The 20,646-nt window shown below is 56.1% G+C and overlaps 1 protein-coding gene across 1 annotated transcript; it reads right to left on the reverse strand.

The window, feature by feature from the left end:
* Nucleotides 1-58: 58 nt before the first annotated feature.
* SPRYD3 (SPRY domain containing 3) lies at nt 59-17,285 on the reverse strand. Its single transcript, XM_047786716.1, has 11 exons — nt 17,170-17,285; nt 15,348-15,494; nt 12,651-12,726; nt 12,084-12,208; nt 11,668-11,803; nt 10,088-10,273; nt 3,342-3,491; nt 2,845-2,902; nt 2,112-2,231; nt 1,734-1,906; nt 59-1,393 (listed from the first exon to the last, which is right to left on the reverse strand). Exons 1-11 carry the CDS (start codon nt 17,190-17,192, stop codon nt 1,259-1,261), a joined length of 1,329 nt encoding a protein of 442 aa, XP_047642672.1. The 5' UTR covers nt 17,193-17,285; the 3' UTR covers nt 59-1,258.
* Between the last annotated feature and the right edge of the window lie 3,361 nt (nt 17,286-20,646).

A 20,646-nucleotide genomic window follows, 5' to 3' on the forward strand; every position in this document is an offset into this window, starting at 1 on the left:
CCCACTCCAGCCCTGTCCCTAGCCCCATGGACTGGAAAGGAGTCCCCTGTCCCCACTGTACTGGTAAATATGGAAACTCCATCTTTATTGGCGGTATAAACATCTCTGGTCTGTACATACATTTCATACATCATAGTGCAGGGCCTGAAGGGGGGGCCAAAGGGGAGGCCCCAGCAGCACAGCAGCTCAGCCTTTCCCCCAAAGCCCTGCCCACTCTGTGCAAACCCAAGGCCAACTGCTCCTGCTCCCTCTCCCTCCCAGAAGTCACTGTATGGGCTGGGGCCAGGGCTCAAGGGGGTAGGAGACAGGAGGGCTTGGTGGCAGAGGACACATGTAAGTGCTAGAATCAAAACACTAAAGCAAGACAGGCAAGTGGCAGAGGCAGCAAGCGGGACGGGGAGCACGGGGCTGTGACCTCGGGCTCCCTCGAGGGCTCTGGGGTCTTGTCCGCACCATGTGGGAGGGACAGGCTCTGGGGTCTCAGCCTGCACCCCCAGGAACTAGAGACAAGGGTGCCATGGGTGGGCTGAGGAGGACAAGGGGGAGACAGGAGCAAAGGCCCAGGACCCCACCTGACAGCCCCTCTCTCACCCCATCGGACACAGCACGGGCACCATCTATGTACGCACAGCTTGGGGGAGACACGGGTTCCCAGGGGGACTGAGGTGCCTGGGCTGGCAGTGAGCGGGGAGGTGGCTTTTGGAGGAAGGAACAGAGACCCCTTGAGTAGTCGTCTCAGGACAGCAGTCAGTGGAAGGAGCCAGGCCCCCACCCCCCCGCCAGCCCCGCCAGGGGGATGACAGCAGCAACTGGTTCACAGGACGAGGACAGGGATGGGAAAGAAGGTGCGAGGAGAAATACTGCGGTACCGGGAGGAGCTGTCCTGCTCCACCTTCTGCCAAGCCTCGTGCCCAATAGCAGCTGAGACAGGTGCTCACCCCCCCCACTCACGCAGGCCAGTGCAGGAGGGGGATGGGGGGGCCCACTGGCCAAAGCCCGGGGGACCCACCCACAGAGCACCACCATTCTTTGGGCCTGTTCCTGTCTAACCAGGGACTCTCACCCGGGGACTGATGCCAGGGCAGCACCTGGTCAGAAACACGGGCACGGGGGAGCCTGGCAGGGGCCTGACACAGAGCAGAGGGACTGCGTACCCCCTGGGCCTGCTGGGTAAGCAGATCCTCAGGGAGTCAGGAACCGGGGACCTGGTTCTGCAAAGGGAGAGGGGAGGGAGGAGGGGCGGCCCGGGAAGGAGGCCCTAGCCGCTCAGGGGGTGCAGGTCCACTTTGACCTTCTCTCCACAGCTCAGCATCCCAATGGTGGGGAAGAAGCCCCCAGAAGGGACAACAGCATCCTTCTTCCCAATGATCTTGCCATTTCGAGTGAAGAAAACCTGAGAGTGGAGACGAGTAGGAGAGTGGGCCAGGCAGGCTTTGGCCTCTCCTCTGAGGAGGCAGGAGCTACACAGGCCTGAACCCCGTAGCTCCCCACTCCCACCATGGCTAGGGGAGACACGGGGTAATGCACAAGGTGCCCACACGAGGGCGTCCTGAGGCTGGAAACCAGTCTCCGCCTCAGAGGCCAGGGGCCCACAGCAGCACCAGGCCTACCCCAGCCCCTGCCCCTGCCCCTGCCCCTGCCCCCTGCCCCTGGGGGCTCCACTTCCTAGTTTGCACCCACCCTCGCTCAGGCCCAAGACCCCCACAGGCCAACCCCAGACCCACCCAACTCACCACCACCTTCTTGCCCTCGTGCTCCTGCTCTATCTCTTCCCCATCATCTTCCTCTTCCTCTTCCTCCTCTTCCTCTTCCCCTTCCTGGTGCAGGTACATGACGTTCCGGACATTCCGGACAGCTCGGGCAGTTGGGGACAGGATCACTGTGTCACAACTGTCATCACTGTCACCTAGTAGACCAGGAGACCCTGAGCTGCTGGGGTACTGCCCCCGCCCTCTGCCCAACCAGCCTGGTTGGCCACCCCCCACTCACCCTCACTGTGTCACAACTGTCATCACTGTCACCCAGGAGACCAGGAGACCCTGAGCTCCTGGGGTACTGCCCCCACCCTCTGCCCGACCAGCCTGGTTGGCCACCCCCCACCCCCCACTCACCCTCACTGTCCAGAATGTAGTCCCGGGGGAACATGATGCCACAGCCCATAATGTCCCCTTTGTAACAGCGCGGCCCAAAGGGGTCCCCCACGCCACTGCCATGGAAGATCTTCCCGTCATCTGTTGGAGGAAGGGGAGAGGACACGCACTTGAAGGGGGGCTGACACCCTACACCCCCTGGAGCAGCCTCTGCTTGAAGCTGAATCTTCCTTCCCTCCTCTGTCCCCGAGGAAGGGAGGAGGCAAGGCGACCCAGAGAGAAGTGGGACGAGGGCACCCAATTCTCAAGAGACATCCCTCTGTCCCCTCAAAGGGCTAAGGGGGAGACTCTCTCAGGCGCTGGTCAGAGAGGGGACAGGGCCTCGGAGGGGAGGGAGAGGTGGGACTAGGAACCTATGGCTCGTCCTTTCTAAAGTAAGCCGCAAAGGAACTCAAGCCGATCGAAAAAAGAAAATGCAGAATCTGCAGGAAGGGTACAGAGGGAGCCAACTCAGAGGCCTGGAATGTCCAGTCCGGGCCCAGGTCCCCCGCCCCTGTTCTGTTCCCCTGGCTCTCGGGGCTAGGAGGAAAAACACAGATGAGGAGAGAGGACTAGCAGCTCGGGGAAGGGGAGCAGGTGGCAGCAGGGGGATGTCTCTCCGGCCCGGTGCTGTGCGGGGTCAGGAAAACCGGACGACCCTATGTCCCTACATCCCCACAACCCCAGCTCCCCGGGGGGGCAGCCCCTCACGCACCTGCATGATAAGCCACGGACCCCCTGCTCCAGCCGGGGTGCCTGTTCTTGGGATAATCCTATTCCAAAGTGGAAAAAGGAAGTTTTGGTACCTCGCACAGGAAATAGGACCCCAGTGTGGCATCAGAACCCTCTATCTTCTGGAACAAGCTACAACCCAGAGGGCTGCTCCCACCCCCGCAGGCAACCTCAAGCCTTCAGGCACTGGAGGTTGCAGGGGAAGCTGCAGAAGAGGGCTTGGCTTTCCCCACGGTAGCTGCAGGCAGCCCCCACCCCCACATCCAGGCCTCCGCGTGTTGGGGTGTGGTCAGGACACTCTCAGCTCTGAGGGTACCTGGGGTCTGTACCCTTGCAGAGCAGACACATAGGACCACGTCTCAGGTTAAGACCTCCCTCTGCAGCCCGCCCCCCCCATCTCCCCAAGAGCTCCCGCCCACCCGGCCCAATAGCCCCAGGGCCAGGCAGCTCCACAGGCACAAAGCCAGCACTGGTGCCCACCTTCCGGGCCAGCCCCAAGGCGATGTAGCATTTCTCTCCCGGGTCCACGATCTCCACCTCAAAGTAGTGGCTCCGGGTGCTCAGCGGGTGCCGGGCCTGGGCCAGCCCCACGTCCACGATGCTCTTGCCTTTGCCCAGGTACTCCAGCAGCTGCGGGAAGAGCGGGGGAGGGGCGCTGACCACCGCCCTGGAAACCTGGCTCCGAGGCCGCCTGGGGACCAGGGTCCGAGTCTCCCCACAAACCCTGGCTGAAATAAAGGCATCCTAGAAGCACCATGTGCGCCTCAGTGTTCCAGGCGGGCATGGGAGGACGGGAAGGGGAGGGGAGGACAGGAGGTGGCAACGAGAGCAGGAGGACTGAGCCCTCAGTTCCCTCTGCCCATCAGCCCAAGACCCCCTTTGCTGCGGGGACCGGATGGCAGATGGCCGAGCACCAGGACCACACAGGGCTCTGGAGACACAGCCCTCACTGCCTCAATCGCCCTGCCAGGAAAGGGCCACCCCGGGGCCCTGAGCACCAGGAGACGAGAAGCCTCGGAGGAGGGGAGGCTGCCGGCTTTCTCAGGGAGCCTCACGTGGACTCGGAGGAGGCAGAGGTTAGGGGCCAACTCAGCCGCCTGGGGGAGGGGAGACAGGCTCCGAAGCCAGTTCTGCCTGGGATGGGATGGACGTTAATTTCTCGAGGTCTTTGTTTTACTTGGCTTTGAACAGCGCTGTTTGCAGCAGGGTCAGGGAGGTGCCGAGGGGAGCCAGGGGCTCCTTCATTTAAAGTGAGGGAGGGGAGCAGGCAGAGCAAAGCTAGGAAGGCAGCCTTTTCTGCTCCCAGCCTCAAAAGGCTTGAAAGAGCCGGGGCAGGGGTGTGGAGGGGAGATGAGTGACGGGCTGTCGGGGCTCCTTGGCCCCACGGTGATCCTGCCTGGGCATGATGGGGCGGCAACCCCCAATCTGGGAGGATTTATTTATCAGTTGTCATGGTGATGGTGGGGCTGTGACTCAACCCCATCCCCACTTTCCCCCACCCGAAGCATCACCTGGGACTCCTTAATCCCTTTTTAATTAACCAAACTGCCCCTCAAGACTTTCTTTTACCCTCCTGCCCCTCCAGCCCTGAAGAAAATGCACTCCCTGGGGACTGTCTCCATTTCTCCCTGGCAAGCCTTGGGGTGCTGGCCTCTTGCCCCCTGAAGGACTCCTGCCTGAACAGGAAAGGCGCACCTGCACCAGCGCCAGAGCCTCCATGTGTGCGTGTGTCTGTCTGTCTGTCTGTGTGCATGCAGCAGAGGCGGGGGCTACATCCTCACCACCCCCTGCAGGGAGGCCACAGAGGGGCTTGGCCCCCTTCTTAGGCCTGGGTCCCCGAAGCCTTGCCACCTCAAGGCCATCCCGCCTCCTACCCAGAGAACGGGAGGTGAGGGAGAGGTGGGGTGGGGGGACCAGGAGAAGGGCCGGAGGTGTGCAGCAGCCTACCTAACCCTTTCTTCTCTCCTTGCTCCGGCCGGGCCCTCACACGTTTCAGGGTACACTGGCTCTGTGATATTCACACTCCTGGCCCAAGACTCCATGATCTCACACTGCTTTCTTCCATCAGAGAGGGATCCCTACAGGGCGTCTTCTAATTTCCTGGGTATTATTAAGGCCCACACGGTTTGAATTCTGTCTATGGTCCTCTGTGTGCTCTCGGCTCAGCCTGGGTTCCTCCTCTGCGTCTCTCCCCACAAAGCCAAGAGGGGTGCGGCCCAACGCGCATTAACTAGCCTCACTCCACCCAGTCCGAGGAGCCCCCAGCCCACCGTCTCCACCCTGCATTGCAGAGATGGGTGGGGGACCCCACAGCTGCCCTCGACCCACTCCATCCAACTGGCCTCGGCATAGGAAACACAGTGTTCTCCAATTCCAGAGCCAAGAGACAGCGGATCCAGATCCTGATCCTTGGGAAAAACCCGCCCAACCATTCCCTCGGCCTCAGCCCAGAGGAGGGCAGGCTGCAGTCTGCTCTCTGGATAGGGTGGGGATGCTTCCTGAGGCTAAAAGGCCAAGAAGGAGAAGCACACTATGTGGGGCTCTAAACCCGCTCCCCACCTGGCAGGGCATCACAGTGCAGACAGACTGCGGGCCTGGAAGACAAGGACCCTGCACCACCTGCCTCTCCAGCAGAGGAACCAGCCACCCCCCGGGGCGTAAGCGCCCAATTCATCTCAGCCTCCCAGATCACTCTCCTGCCCCTGGGCAAAGCCTTCTCAGAGCGCTGGCAGGGTGGGTGGGGGCAGTCTGGCCTGCCCGACAGGTCCTGGCCTGGGTACACTCCTCCCCGCCTTAGACTAGGGCTGTTAGAACCTAGGGGAGGTGGGAGATTGGGCCCCTAGAGTCTGAATTGCTCAAATCTGGATGCTGCTCCCTCGACCTGTGCGTCCAATGCCTCTTCGTTTGGAAGAGAATCAGACCTGAGTTCAAATCCTAACTCCTATTACTTACTAGCAACTCAACTTTAAGTGATTTTCACTTCAAGCCTCTGTTTCTTCAGCAGTAAAATAGGGACACCACTACCTACGCCTCCAAAAATGGGTGAAAAGACAAGATGAGGGGAGTGTCAAGGGCTCCTCGCCTTTCCCTATCTCAGGAAATTGGGGTTGGACTGGAACCCCCCAATGTTCCCGGGCTCCCTAAACATTCATCGCCACCCCAAAGCTACGACAGACTGGAACTCCCAGTCGCAAAGAAGGACGTGATCTTTCGTCTCGGCCCTCACCCCCCGCTGCAACGGCCCCTTAGGCTCCCAGGACTGGTCACTGTTTCTGGGGCAGATGATCACCCCGGATGCCTCTACCCCCACTGACCATCTGGCTTCCTCCCCGTGTTTGTCCTCAAATGATGCCCAGAGTTCCTGTCATGGCTCAGTGGTTAATGAACCCGACTAGGATCCATGAGGATGCGGGTTCGATCCCTGGCCTCGCTCAGTGGGTTAAGGATCCGGCGTTGCCGTGAGCTGTGGTGTAGGTCGCAGACATGGCTCAGATCCCGAGCTGCTGTGGCTGTGATGTAGGCCAGTGGCTATAGCTCCGATTGGACCCCTAGCCTGGGAATCTCCATGTGGCGTGGGGGCGGCCCCCCAAAGACAAAAAACCCCACAACGCCCAAGCAACAGGCCTTCCCTCACATCTTTGGTGGGCTGGGGGCACTTTTCCCCTAAGGCTCTCAAGACCACCCCCCCCACCCCCCGCCTCCGTCCACACACAACCAAAGCCTTGAGAGGTCGACGCCACAGAAGAGGGAGAGCCTTCTGCAGCCACCCCCTCCCTCACGCCAGCACTGCCTCCTCAGCCTCTTCTCTCCTGCTGGTACCCGCCCTTCTCTTGCCAGCAGAGACCCTAATCCCTCTTGACAGGAGCAAGGGAGAGCTCAGTGCCCCGAGGGCCTAGAAGCAGCTGAAACAAGAACCAAGAACTGCTCCCCACCGGCCAGCTCAGGCCTCAACACGGCTGCCTCCCGGGTGGGGTCTGGGGAGGACCCCTGGGAGGATGGGTCCTGGTTCACCCCACTCTGTGTACAAAGCTGTTGCCCCGTCACTAAGGAGGTGTCAGAGGAGCTCTGAACAGGAAACAAAGGCAAAATGAGTCTAATCCCCACCTTGACACCTCGACACCTTCCCTCACTGTGCAAGGCCTGGCGGTGAGCCCCCAGCCCTGGGAGCAAAAGCGGCAGGAATTCTTCAGCACCCCTGAGCTCTGGGGAGGGGGGCTCTTTTGTTTCCCTTTTTAGGGCCACACCTATGGCATAGGGAGGTTCCCAGGCTAGGGGTTGAATTAGAGCTGCAGCCACTGGCCTATGATACAGCCACAGCAACGCCACATCTGAGCCATGTCTGCAACCTATGCCGTAGCTTGCCCCAACGGCAGATCCTTAACCCGCTGAGTGAGGCCAGGGATTGAACGCCCATCCTCATGGACACTAGTTGGGTTCTTACCCTGCTCGAGGGGGCTCTTTAGCAAAGTGAGGCCACGGGAAGCAGGAACAGACTTCCTCTAGAAAGAACCAGGTCAGTCTATATATAGATCCTCAGATCAAACCAGGACAATTAACTCTTACCAACTGCTGAATCTAGGTACTGGGGATACAGTGGGTGTTCACTGTACTACTTTTTCAACTTTTCTGTATGTGCGAAACTTTTCATAATGAAACGATGGAGGGGGAAAAAGAAGGGTGAAGCGTTGAATTCCTTCTTTAAGAGAGAAGAACCAGTAAGAAGAGATAAAAGAGGATAATAGAGACTCCAAAACTGAGGGAATGGGCTAGGAGTAAAAGAATTCCAAGGCGGCCAAGAAAACTCATCCAGGAGGCCCCCGGCTAAAGAAACCAGAGGGAAGCATCCCCGAGGAAGTGGGAAGTTAGGGTCAGGAACCCCGGATTCCTCCCGTGAGAAGGGGGCAGGGGGAGGGGAGGGGTCCGGCTACAGAAGAGCGGGCCTGGGTGGAAGGGAGCAGCACTCGTCAGAGAGTGGAAAAGGCAGGGCGGTGAGTCAAAGGAGGAACATCTGGGGTTAGTTCTGCTGCTAATTCGCTGTCTTGATATTTGATCAGGTCTCTTCACTTCTCTGGGACTGCTTTCTCAGCAGCACGAGAGGCCATGGGGGACTGTGCGGGCAGCCACAACAATGCGGGGTGGGGGTGGGGGCGGGGAGGAGCTACCAGCACCCTGGGTCTGGGAGAGCCAAGGATGCTAACTGCCCTGCACATCAAGGAACTGTCTCACCTAAAAGGCCGGTCGACTCCGCACTGAAAAACCTGCACAGGACAGCATCAGAGCCTCCCCAAACCTTCACGGCTCTACTGGGAGCATCACCCAGGGCAGGAGAAACAGGCTGCAACAAGGGCAGAGGTCTGAGCTTCCAGGGCTGGGCTCCCCACAGAGGCAGACGGAAACACAGGAAGGACAGCGAGGAGAGGCAGCTGTGCTAGACTTCAGAAGTAGGAGGCACAGACTGGGCCCCGCGACCTCTCCCAGGCTCCCTCAGGCTGACACCGCTGTGACTGCGGCATCAGAAACACAGTGGATGGCCAGAAGGGACGTAAGTGGGGCCGGCTGGCTGAGGGGCTGGAAGAAACTGGGTAAATCAGCCTCTGGTGAAAGATGGGGTAGGAGTTCCCACTGCGGCACAGTGGGTGAGGGATCCAATGTTGCCATAGCCGGGGTTGCAGCCACGGCTCGGATTCAATCCCTGGCCTGGGAACTTTCAAAAAAGAAAGAAAGAAAAAAAGATGGAGTCCGGGTGGTTGGCAAGACTAGACGAGAGGCACGGCGCACGTGTCCCTCAAGAGCCTCAAGCCCAAGTCTGCCCAGAGGAGCAAGTGCTCAGGGAGTACTGTGTCCGCTCTGCCCACTGTCCCCAACAGGGGTGGGGGTCTGAGAAAAGAGTCAAACTCAACAGCTTATGTCTAAGAAAGAGGAAAAAAAAAAAAAATCTTCAATGTGTGGCCTGAGGGCATGGGGGGAAGGGCGGAGAGGAAGGAAGGCTATTTATAACCCTCTACAGGATTCCGCATCAATTAGAAAAGATTGCCTGGGAGGAGCAGGGAGCAGAGTGGGGACAGGTCCAGGCAGGGGAAGGATGCCAGGAAAAAACTCTTGAGGAGAGGTCACGGATGAGAGCTGGAACATCACCCGGGCCCAGCCCCAAGCTCCACTCTGGAGATGCTGTCAAAACGACAGTGGAAGGGGAAGAGAAAGGAGATGAAGGTCAGGGAGTGGGCATCTGAGGCCTCCTGGCCGGTGGCCTCTGCAGACCCCAGGGTAAGAAAAAGGTGCAGAGGATCAGAAGCTGCAGCAGGGCGCGCCTTCTGCCATCTTCCTTGTCTTTGACTCACCTTGAACTCCAGAAGTGGAGAGCCTTGCTCAGAATCCTCTCCCGCCCCCCACTGCTTCTGTTTTGCTAACAAAGAGTGAGTTGAAAACAGCCTGGGTTGGGGTGAGAAGGCCACAGGGTGGAGGGAAAGGTTGAGCCGGGAGCGAGAGGGCAGCAGAGGGACAAGTCGAAGTGGGAGGCCTGAGCCGCCCACTAGAGATCAGGGCCAGACCCCTGACTCAGCGTCCATTCGCTCCCAGCCCAGCATGAGGCCCAGAGGGTGGACAGATAGGAAGCGTTTCCCTCTCTCAAGGTCCATACGCTTCCCAAGAAAGTTTAAAGTCTAGGGAGGGACGAAAGCAGGCATGAGGAGAAGACATAGAAAAAGGCCGGCTCTGGCGGGTCAAGGACTCTCCCTGAATCTTCACGCGCCTCAACTCTCAGCCTCTACGAGACGTAGGAAGGCAGGGGAGACGGACAGTGACGCTTACTCAGAAAAGATCTTGAAGAACCTTCCCCCACAGGAGCAGGATCTGTGACCGCAGCTGCCCCGAGGCCGGTGAATGGGAAGCTGGGCCAGCTGGGCTGGGATCCAGCCAAGAGAGGTCCGGGCATCCTGCCTCCAAGTCAGCCCAGCCTCTCAAAGGCAGAGCGCACCAGGGGCCGAAGGAGAGTGACTGCAGGTTTGCAGGGTAAAGCGACTCGCCTGAGCTGGCAAACCGAGGGGGCGGCGGCGGGAAAGGGGACCGAGGCGAAGGAGAAGGCAGAAGCGGACGCGGGTAGAGGCGCCAGGCTCTCCTGCCAACACTCCCACTTCCCAAGACCCTGCAAGAGACCCTGTCCTCACTCCCCAGCCTAAGCACTCCTGACCCACTCGGGGCCCCCTCCCCCGCCCACCCCCCTTACTCACGGTCCCGCAGACTCTGACATCGTGCAGGCGGCCCCACTCGTCCTCGTAGCTGTCCACCATCATGATGCTGTCGTCCTCCCGGCCCAGCTCGGCGTTGAGGTGCAGCCGCACCTCCTCTCCCAGGGAGTGCATGCCCACGGCTGGGAACAGCCCGTCCGGGGACATGGGCATGATGGTGGAGCCCACCTGCAGCAGAGGGGGAGGGAAGGAGGGAGGGAGGGAGGGAGGGAGGCAGTTGTTCGCCTGGCTCACTTCTCCACGGCTCATCCAGCTCTCACAAGGGCACACCTGAGACGATGCCACCAATCATTATCACACAGGCTGACAGACAGCACAACGGAGGTGCAGAGACATTTGAAAAAGTTGCTAAGTACTCCTAGCGGGGCAAAGTGTCCACGGAGCTAGAAGGCAAACACAAGCCTCTTGACGTGCCGCCAAATACTCTGGGTACATGTGAGTGTGGACCGGAGCCGGAAAGTGCTGAGGACAGATGCTAAGGGAGGGAGGCCTCTGGGCCAAGGCCTGAGAAAGCAACTGCCCAGCATGGGAGATGGAGCTGGGTAGGAGAAGAAAGAGCTGGGGCTCTCCTGTTTGCTGTTTTTCTGAAGAAAGAGCTGGGGCTCTCCTATTTGCTGTTTTTCTGTTTGTTTGTTTGGGGGTTTTTTTGTTTTGTTTTTTTTTGTTTTTAGACAGAGCTCCAGGGCCAGGGATCAGATCTGAGCCACAGTCTTGACCTGAGCCATTGTGGCCACATTGGATCTTTAACCCACTGTGCTGGGCTGGGGATTGAACTCACATCCCAGCACTCCCAAGATGCTCTGATCCCGTTGCACCACAGTGGGAGGTTTTTGGATTTTTTTTTCTATTTAGGGCTGCACCCAGGGCATGTGGAGTTTCCCAGGCTAGGGGTCAAATTGGAGCTACAGCTCCTGGCCGACACCATAGCCACAGCAATGCAGGATCCGAGCAGCATCTGTGACCTACATCACAGCTCACGGCAATGCCAGATCCTTAACCTGCTGAGTGAGGCCAGGGATGGAACCCCCATCTTCATGGATGCTAGCCGGGTTTGTTTCCACTGTGCCATGATGGGAACTCCTGTCCTGTTTGCTCTTATCCATCCCTTCACCATTACTAGTCTCTGAAGAGGGAAGGAAAGGAGAAGTGAAACAAGGAATATGAAACACAGAGAGGACATAGCCACAAAAGCATCACGTAACAAAACCCAAGAGGACCTCCAGCTTATGCAGCCAGGACATAATCTCGCCTTCTCTTTTTTCTGCTCAAAACCTTCCCGCGTATTGCCCAATGCTGTCCCCCAAAACTTCCGCTCCTCCTCCACTGCATTAAATTGCCCCTCTGCGTCTATCACGCAGGAATGTCCCAGCTTCCCCTGGGCGTGGGAGGCGTCTTCTCCTATACTCAGGAGGCCTCAGCAGAACCTGAGGCTGGACTCCAGAAGATGGAAACGCAGCCTATAGGGCCCTGGGCAAGCCCCAGCCAGCAGACTTTTTCTTATCACTCGCAAATCCCTGGACAGCTTCAAGCAGCTTAAACCCCACTCAGGAGGTCCCACTCACCCGCTTCCCATTCTTGGTGAAGAAGATCTGGGCAGTCTGCACATCAAAGGACACTGGCTCAATGCCACAGCCAATCCGGTCCCCGGAGTTACACTTTGACCCAAACTGGCGGCCCTTGGCTCGACCATTATACAGCCTGTGGACAGAGCAGCACAGACACAGCCCTGAGCCTGGCCTCCCAGCTTCGCCCCAGTGCTGCTGCTCCGCATCACTCTGCAGTGGCATCCAGCTGTGTTCTCCCTTGAGTTCCACACTCCCCCCCAAACCTCCAAGGGAGCCATCAGGCCACCTTCTTGTCCTGATCAGAAAGGCCTAAGAAAATACCCCAAGACAGGTGAAAGAATGGCCAAAGCCAACCAGAGGCAAGCTTCCCAAATTCATAGGAAAGGGGTCAAGTTCCACAAGCGGCCACTCACTTGCCGTCATCGGCGTGGTAGGCTACAGAGTCAGGCAACCAGCCAGGCTGGTGATCCAGGCTGTAGTACTGAGGGACCAGTCCCACGGCAATGGTGCCCCGGACCCCGCTGTCCACAATAGACACCTGGAGGGAGGAGGGCAGGGCACAGTTAGTGGGGATGGGAGCTAGACATCAAAGGGGGCTGAAGCTCAAAGAGAAAAAAGACAAGAGAATCAGAGAAGTCAGAGCACTCAGAGGGAGAACTGGGGAGAGGAGGGGCCCGCTTTACCACGACTACTTAGAAAATAACCTCCAACCTACAGAGAGAGACAGGAGATGGAGCAGATGCGGAACTTGGGTTGGGGTGGGAAAGGACATGGGTCAAAGTCTCCCTAAGCAAAAGGCAGGGGAGCAGAAGGACAGGGGGGCGGGACTCCAGGGTGCCTCTCAGATGAGGCACCATGCTGTCCTGCGCCCTTTTCCCAGGCAACAGGAAAATCCTGATGGAAAATTAAAAGGACCAGGTCAAGAATCCAGTAAAAAGAGCTCCTTGGAGCTTAACCATCTCACCCCCCGCCCTGATCACCTCAAAATAATTGCTGTCCTTCGTCAGGGGTCGAGAAGCCACGTAGCAGCCAACTTCGCCCGAGTTCCCATGGTAACTGGAGGAATGAAGGGGGACTTCCATTAGCAGCCTCGCCCAGGAGCTGGGGGGAGGGCCTCAGCCTCCCGAACCCCTACCCAGGTCGGCACAGAGGAGAGTCCATCAGGCCGCACTTCAGGACATCTGCACAAACGCCAGAGCAAGATACCTGAGGTTGCCCGCCTCACCTGCTGCCTCCAGCCAGGACCCAACTCACACCAGACCAACACAAGCCTGGCTTCTTCACTGCTGCTGGGGAAAGGAAGGCAGAGCCTCCCTCGGCTGCCTATGAGGGGGGTCTCGCAATGCTGTCTAACCTCAATCCCTCACGCTGCAGCTTTGGCCCTTTCCCTCTGGCTCTGTCCTCCGTGGAGCTGAAAATAGCTGGTCTCTGTCCTCAGTACCAAAGCCCTTCAGAGACTGGAAGACAGGTATTCAGTCCCCACTCCTCAGTTTTCTTTTCTTTCTTTCTTCTTTTTTTTCTTTTTGCCTTTTCTAGAGCCGCTTCCCGCAGCATATGGAGGTTCCCAGGCTAGGGGTCCAATCAGAGCTGTAGCCGCCGGCCTGCATCACAGCCACAGCAACGCCAGATCCGAGCCGTGTCTGCAACCTACACCACAGCTCACAGCAATGTGGGATCCTTAACCCAATGAGCGAGGCCAGGGATCGAACCCGCAACCTCATGGTTCCTAGTCGGATTCGTTAACCACTGAGCCACGAAGGGAACTCCCTCAGCTTTCTTTTCTTTCTTTCTTTTTTTGCTTTCTAGGGCCACACCCGTGACATAAGGAAGTTCCCAGGCTAGGGACTGAAACAGAGCTGCGGCTGCCGGCCTATACCTCAGCCACAGCAACTGGGGATCCGAGCCGTATCTGGGATCTACACCACAGCTCATGTCAACGGCGGATCCTTAACCCACTGAGCAAGACCAGGGATTGAACCTGCATCCTCATGGATACTAGTCAGATTCATTTCTACTGTGCTACAACAGGAACACTCCTCAGCTTTCTTATCTCTAAGCTAAACAGCACTATTCCCTTCCCCCATTCAGTGGCAACTCTGTGAGAAAATAAGGCTCAGAAGGAGTCAGGGGTCAAGCCAGAAAACAGAGAGAACAAACACAAACACACAAACCAAATGGTTGGAAAGTGCCAAGCAGGCTGCACCACAGAACAATCCTTCCCCAAAAAGGAAATCCACTGGCTTTGAAACGGCCACTCTTTACCAAACCCAACCCCAGAGACGCAGGTAGGAGACCCAGGCATCGCATAGACTCACGAGAGTCCTTTCAACAAGGCACCTGCCATAGCACCATAGCTGTTATCGCGAGACCCAGGGAGCGTGCAGTGAGAAGTGGATCGAGGCCTCTCCCGAGGCCTTCTCCCGGGGCCCTCCAGGCCCTCCGTCTGGCCCCAGGCTGGCGGGTGAGCTGGGGGACCCAGGGACAGACTGAGGGCTGTGTCCTGCAGAGCCCCAGAACCCTCCCTGTAGCCACCCGCTGGCGGGGGCCCAGGGCCCATCTGGGCCACCTAAAGGCAGCAGCAGTCTCCCTGTGTCGCACTCTGCGGGACCCAGCCACCGGCTGTGCAGCCTGGGCCCTTGGCACCTGCTCCCTCAGTGATGATAGCTGGGCAGGGTCTGGGGCACTAGCCCAGAGGGCACCACAGCTGCATTCTACCTCTTCAGCATGGCCTCAGCACCAGCAGGAGGAACCACACTGGATGCTGGACGAACCGGCCTGAGAAGAGACCCCTCCTTTTAGCCAGGGCGAGACTCGGAGGGCAAAGTGATGCTTGGGACCCTAAACAAGCAAAATGAGGGATAATGCTGTCGCTTTGCTTATAGCATTTGTTTTGATGGAAGTTTACACAAACATCGTGACCGGACCCACAGGGACAGCTGTGAGAACAAAAGGATCCAACAGCAAAAAGTTTGCAACAACTAACCACACCCCTCCCTCACCGCTCCTAGAAAGGAGCTTTGCTCTTTGAGGAGCTCAGGGATTTTAAGGCATGAGCCCCCGTCTCCTTGAATGGCCCTGCAATAAAACTTGCCCTGCTCCAAACCCCAACATCTTGGTACTGTGCACCAGGCACACAGACGAGCATTAGGTAACATGGGCAACTCCCAGCAGCCCCCAATCTCTGGCATGACTGCTTCCAATGCAAACCAGGACAGAGGGACCAAGAGACACAGGCGGAGGGGGTGCAAGGTGAAGCAGGACACACTGCTCCATTCAGAAAGGCCTCCAGGGGAGTTCCCATCGTGGCTCAGTGGTTAACAAAACCAACTAGTATCCATGAGGACACAGGTTCAATCCCTGGCCTCCATCAGCAGGTTAAGGATCCAGCGTTGCCGTGAGCTGTGGTGTAGGTTGCAGATGCGGCTCAGATCTGGTGATGCTGTGGCTGTGGCGTAGGGGGCTACAGCTCTGAATTGACCCCTAGTCTGGGAACTTCCATATGCCACAGGTGCGGCCCTAAAAAGCCAAAAAAAAAAAAAAGAAAAGAAAAAAGAAAGAAAAGCCTCTAGGGTGCACACATGCCCCTCTCGCGCAGTGCAGAAAGTCCTCTGCCTCGGAATAAGCCCCTTTGCATCCGGCACAGAACGGCAAATGTGGAAACCCTCCCCCAAACTCACCTCAAAGTGTCTCCATCTACAAGAATGTGCTTGAACCTCTCCTGATATCGGAAAGCCCGGACCTCTCGAATCTCCCGGATCCGCCGGCGCCAATTCAGAAACCGGTAGTGCAGGTTGAGGTCATCCATCTTGTTCATGAGAACAAACCTGCCAGGGGCAGGAGGAGGTTGAGGAGGAGGAAGCAGAGCCTTGAGCAAAGCACCCCGGCCTGTTCCGCCCAGAACACAGAGTAGACACTAGACTCAAACCCAGTTGCTCAGACGGACCTCAACAATCCCCATCCTCATCCTTTCATTGAGCAAACCTTTACTGAGCTCCCACTATGTGCTGCTACTGCCCTAGTTGCTAGGGATACAGCTGTGAACAAGATGGATGGGATGCCTGTCCTCACAGAACTTCCATTCTAGTGGGGGAGGCAGGACAGACAATAAACAGACATGACAACATTAGACAGTGGAGGAAAAGGCAGAATGATATGATAAAGAATAATAGGGTGGACTCTATAAGATGAAAAGGCACCAGGCATGCGACAATCCCGAGGAAGAGTATCCCAGGCAGAGGGGACAGCCGGAACACAGGTCCTGAACTACAAGGCAGCTGGCATGATAGGAAAATAAAAACACCAGGTGGCTGGTATGTAGGGAAAGTAGGAGAAGGAGAATGTATCAGAAGAGAATGAGAAGAAGGTCAGGGCCAGAGAAACATCCTACAGACCACGGAAAGGAGTCTCAATTTTATTCCAAGTGTGATGGAAAATCCCTGGAAGGTTTTAAGCAAGGAAATGATATGCTCTTAAGGTTTATCAGATTGTAAAGCTGTCAGGCTGTTGATTGCTGGCTAAACTGATCATAAGAGGAGCAAGAACAGAAATGGCAGTTGGAGCTGTTCTGAAGAGACGGCATCCACTAAGATGGCAGCAGTGAAGAAGGGGAGGAGTAGGATGACCCAGGTATTTAAGCCACCAAGAGGCGGGTTCGATCCCTGGCCTTGCTCTGTGGGTCAAGGATCTGGTGTTGCCAGGAGCTGCGATGTAGGTCGCAGACTTGGCTGGGATCTGGTGTTGCTGTGGCTGTGGCACAGGCCCGCAGCTGTAGCTCCGATTAGGCGCCTAGCCTGGGAAGCTCCATAAGCCGGTGGTGCAGCCCTAAAAAACAATAATAATAATAATAAACCACCAAGAGTGCTAACATATGAACGAATGAATGAGCGGATTTTTCCTGGGAGCCAGAAGTGACAAAAAGGGGAGTTACTTTTCTCTTCCCATCCCCCAAACTCCGGGACAAGGGTTTCATCCAGGCCTGACCGTGCCTTGCACACAGCAAAGGTTTAGGTAGCCAAGCCTGGGCTGAATTCAACCCCAACGCGCATGTTACAGGATTCTGCAGTCGCTACAATCCACCATGTGGCCCAGATGGCTAGGCACCTGCGGGGCAGCCCCGGGACTGGCTTCCTGGGCCCTCGGCCAGGGCTTGACCCCAGGTCGACGCTGGCGCCCCAGACTTAGAGGAGCATCTGCTTGCCTAGAATCCCACAGCCTTGGCACCGGCGAGTGGTGGCGCCCTCCGGCCCCGCCTCTACCCCAGGCGCAGCCCGAGAACTCAGTTGAGGGCCAAGGGGGAAAGGGCCCCGGCCGTCAGTGTGACTACGCCCAGTCTCCCCCGGCCCGGCACTGGGCCCAGGGTCCCCGGGGAGGAAACCCAGTGACCAGAACGCAAGGCCCGCCCCGACTCCAAAGCCTCCGCCCAGGACCCCCGCCTCCCGCCTCAGGCTCCGTGGAGACCGACCCGAGGCCTCCGGGACCCCGCCCCCGATCCCCGCCTACCGGGGCCGCCGCGTCCTCCTCATCCATAGGCCTCTCAGCTCCGCTCACTAGCTCTTCGGCCGCCGCCACCACACACATCCGGGTCCCCGCCCTTCCTACGCTCCCGGAGGCCCGCCCCTTTCCACCACCTCGGCCAATCTTCAGCGGCTGAGAACGACAGGCATCTGCAGGAGCCAATAGAAGGGCGCAGACCGGATCGGGCGCGGCCCGGTGAACCGGGTACCTAGTGCCGGGCAGGGGCTGGTAAACCCGGGTGTCGAGAGGGTGGGAGGTGACGACGTGGCGGCGCGGACTCTGCGCGGGGCGCCCCGGGCGCTGACTGGCCAGTCCAGGGGCGGCTCCCGCAGCGGACGGGGCGGGCAGGGAAGGTCGCTGCGCACCCACAAATACTATTTCCACAGCGTTCGTTCTGAGTCAGATGCTAAGAGCTTTGTAGAAATGTCCTTTTAATCCACTCAACAACCCTATGAAATGAATTTTATTATTAAATCCTTTTTGCAGGTGCGCGAGCCTGAGGCTGGCCTCCATAGCTCGTGCACCGGTTACCATATGCTTTGTAGTCTCCTGAATTATACCGTTACCATGTGCTTTATATTCTCCCGAGCTCCATTTCATGTCACCTTTCATTCATTTCTGGGCAGCACCTTCCCTTCCTGGAAGACACAACTTTGGATGCAAAAAGCACAGTTGCATGAAATGGCATACTGTGCAGGAAGGTTTGAATGACTTATGGAAAGTTAGACTGGGGCTGTAATGTGAAGGGAAGAAGGACACCAACATATATTGAGCACCTACTAAAGGGTGTTTATTAGGAGTTCCCTGGTGATCTAGTGCTCAGGACTCTGGTCTAGTGGTTAGGACTCTCCGCTTTCACCTCTGAGGCCCTTCCATTCCTGACCTGGGAACTGAGATTCCACATCAAGCTGATGCTCCGGGCCAAATAAATAAATAAAAACAAAAGGTGTTGGCGTTCCCATTGTGGCTCAGTGGTTAACGAACCCGACTGGTATCCATGAGGACGTGGGTTCAATCCATGACCTCGCTCAGTGGGGTAAGGATCTGGCCTTTCTGTGAGCTGTGGTGGAGGTCTCAGACGCAGCTGGGATCTGGGGTTGCTGTGTCTGTGGCATAGGCCGGCAGCTGCAGCTTGGATTCCAGCCCTAGCCTGGGAACCTCCATATGCTGTGGATGTGGCCCTAAAAAAAGAAAAAAAAGAAAGAAAGAAAATAAATAAAAGGTGTTTATTGCCATTCTGGAGAGAACTCACCTGATTTCCACCCATCACCAAATCTCTTTTCCAGCTAGGAAGGTTTTCCCCTCTTCTGTATTCTCTGTGTGTCTCTCTCTCCTTTATGGCTTTTCCTGCACACAGCATGTGGTTCTCCGGGCCAGGGATGGAATCTGTGCCACAGTAGTAGCCAGAGCCACAGCAGTGACTATGCCTGGCCCTTAACCTGCTGAGCCACCTGGGAACTCCCTGTATTCTTATACCATGTCATTTGCACCTCATTTATAGCACTTATTACAGTTTTATTTTTATTATTAAAGTAACCTATGTTTGTAGGTCTGTCACTCCTGGACTGTGAGCTCCTTCAGACCCCTGGGAGATATCCTATTCTTATCATAAATAGGTGCTCTGCAAAGGTTGTATTCGAATGGAAGCCATCCTCTCCTAGACCATAAACAGTGGCCACTTGGCATAATGGAAATAGGTGGCGCAAATAGGTGTGGACCAGAAATTAGGAAATCTGGGAGTGCCCGCCATGGCGCAGCGGTTAACGAACCTTACTAGGAATCATGAGGTTGCGGGTTGGATCCCTGGCCTCGCTCAGTGGGTTAAGGATCCAGTGGTGTTGTGAGCTGTGGTGTAGGTTGAAGATGCAGTTTGCATCTGGCGTTGCTGTGGCTGTGGCATAGGCCAGCAGCTGTAGCTCTGATAAGACCCCTAGCTTGGGAATCTCCATATGCCTCCGGTGGGACCCTAAAAAGACAAAAAACAAACCAAAAAAAAGGAAATCTGGACTATAATGCCAGATCTGTGATTGATGTTTACTTGCTATGTTTCCTTAGGCTCCTTAATCTGCAATCTGTCTTTCCTGAATAGTAGATGCCAATTTTTTTTTTTTTGTCTTTTCTAGGGCTGCACCCGCAGCATGTGGAGGTTCCCAGGCCAGGGGTCCAGTCGGAGCTGTAGCCTCCATCCTACACCACAGCCACAGCAACACCAGATCTGAGCCACGTCTGCGACCTACACCACAGCTCACGGCAATGCCGGATCCTTAACCCACTGAGCTAGGCCAGGGATCGAACCTGCAACCTCATGGTTCCTAGTCGGATTCGTTAACCACTGCGCCACGACGGGAACTCCAAGATGCCAATATTTTGTATCCTGCCCCTCAGTTTCATTTTTATCGGATGTTTACTCATTATAGACTGAGGCTATGCATTAACAACATTATCCAGTTATATCATTAATTTTGAGGGTTTTTTTTAAAGACTATACTTTTATTTATTTATTTATTTATTTATTATTTATTTATTTATTTATTTTGTCTTTTTGCCATTTCTTGGGCCGCTCCCACGGCATATGGAGGTTCCCAGGCTAGGGGTCGAATCGGAGCTGTAGCCACCAGCCTACACCAGAGCCACAGCAACGCTGGATCCGAGCCGAGTCTGCAACCTACACCACAGCTCACGGCAACGCCGGATCCTTAACCCACTGAGCAAGGGCAGGGACCGAACCCGCAACCTCATGGTTCCTAGTCGGATTCGTTAACCACTGCGCCATGACGGGAACTCCTGAGTTAATTTTGTGTATGATGTGAGGTATAGATGAAAGTTCTTTTTTTTGTTTTTTGCATATGGATGTCCAGTTACTCCAACAGCATTTGTTGAAAAGACTGTGATTTTTCTACTGAATTCCTTTGTACCCCTGTCAAAAATCTGTTGCAGAGAGTTCTCCTGTGGTGCAGCGAGTTAAGTGCTGTCACTGCAGCAGCTTGTTGCTGCTGTGGTGCAGGTTCAATCCCTGGAACAGGAACTTTCACATGTTGAGGGTGTGGCAAAAAAAAAAAAAATCTATTGAACAAGTTAAAAAAAGTGTTTTAAAAAAAAGAAAAAAAAAGTCAATTTGCCATACTTTTGTGGGTCTATTTTGGACTCTCTGTTCTACTGATCTGTTTTTCTTTTTTAATTAATTACTTAATTAATTTTTACTGAATGACTTTTATTGCACTTATAGCTGTACAATGATTATCACAACCCAATTTTATAGCATTTTACTGATGTGTTTTTCTATCTTTATGTTTTGATTGCTAGACTTTATAATAAGTCTTGAAGTCAGGTATAAGTCCTTCAATTCTGTTCTTTTTAAAAGTTGACTTGAAGTTCCCATTGTGGCTGAGCGGTAATGAACTGGACTAGTATCCAGGAGGACTGGGGTTCAGCCCCTCGCCTCGCTCAGTGGTTTAAGGATCC

The sequence above is a fragment of the Phacochoerus africanus genome, chromosome 7 (assembly GCF_016906955.1).
Source record: "Phacochoerus africanus isolate WHEZ1 chromosome 7, ROS_Pafr_v1, whole genome shotgun sequence".
In the NCBI taxonomy this organism is placed as follows: domain Eukaryota; kingdom Metazoa; phylum Chordata; class Mammalia; order Artiodactyla; family Suidae; genus Phacochoerus; species Phacochoerus africanus.

Coding starts and splice junctions, on each gene's coding strand:
- SPRYD3 (XM_047786716.1), bottom strand. CDS start 17,192: ATGAGGAGGACGCGGCGGCCCCG. Junction 15,495..17,169: donor AGGAGGACGCGGCGGCCCCG/GTAGGCGGGGAT, acceptor TGCCCCTGGCAG/GTTTGTTCTCATGAACAAGA. Junction 1,907..2,111: donor CTACATTCTGGACAGTGAGG/GTGAGTGGGGGG, acceptor CTGGTCTACTAG/GTGACAGTGATGACAGTTGT.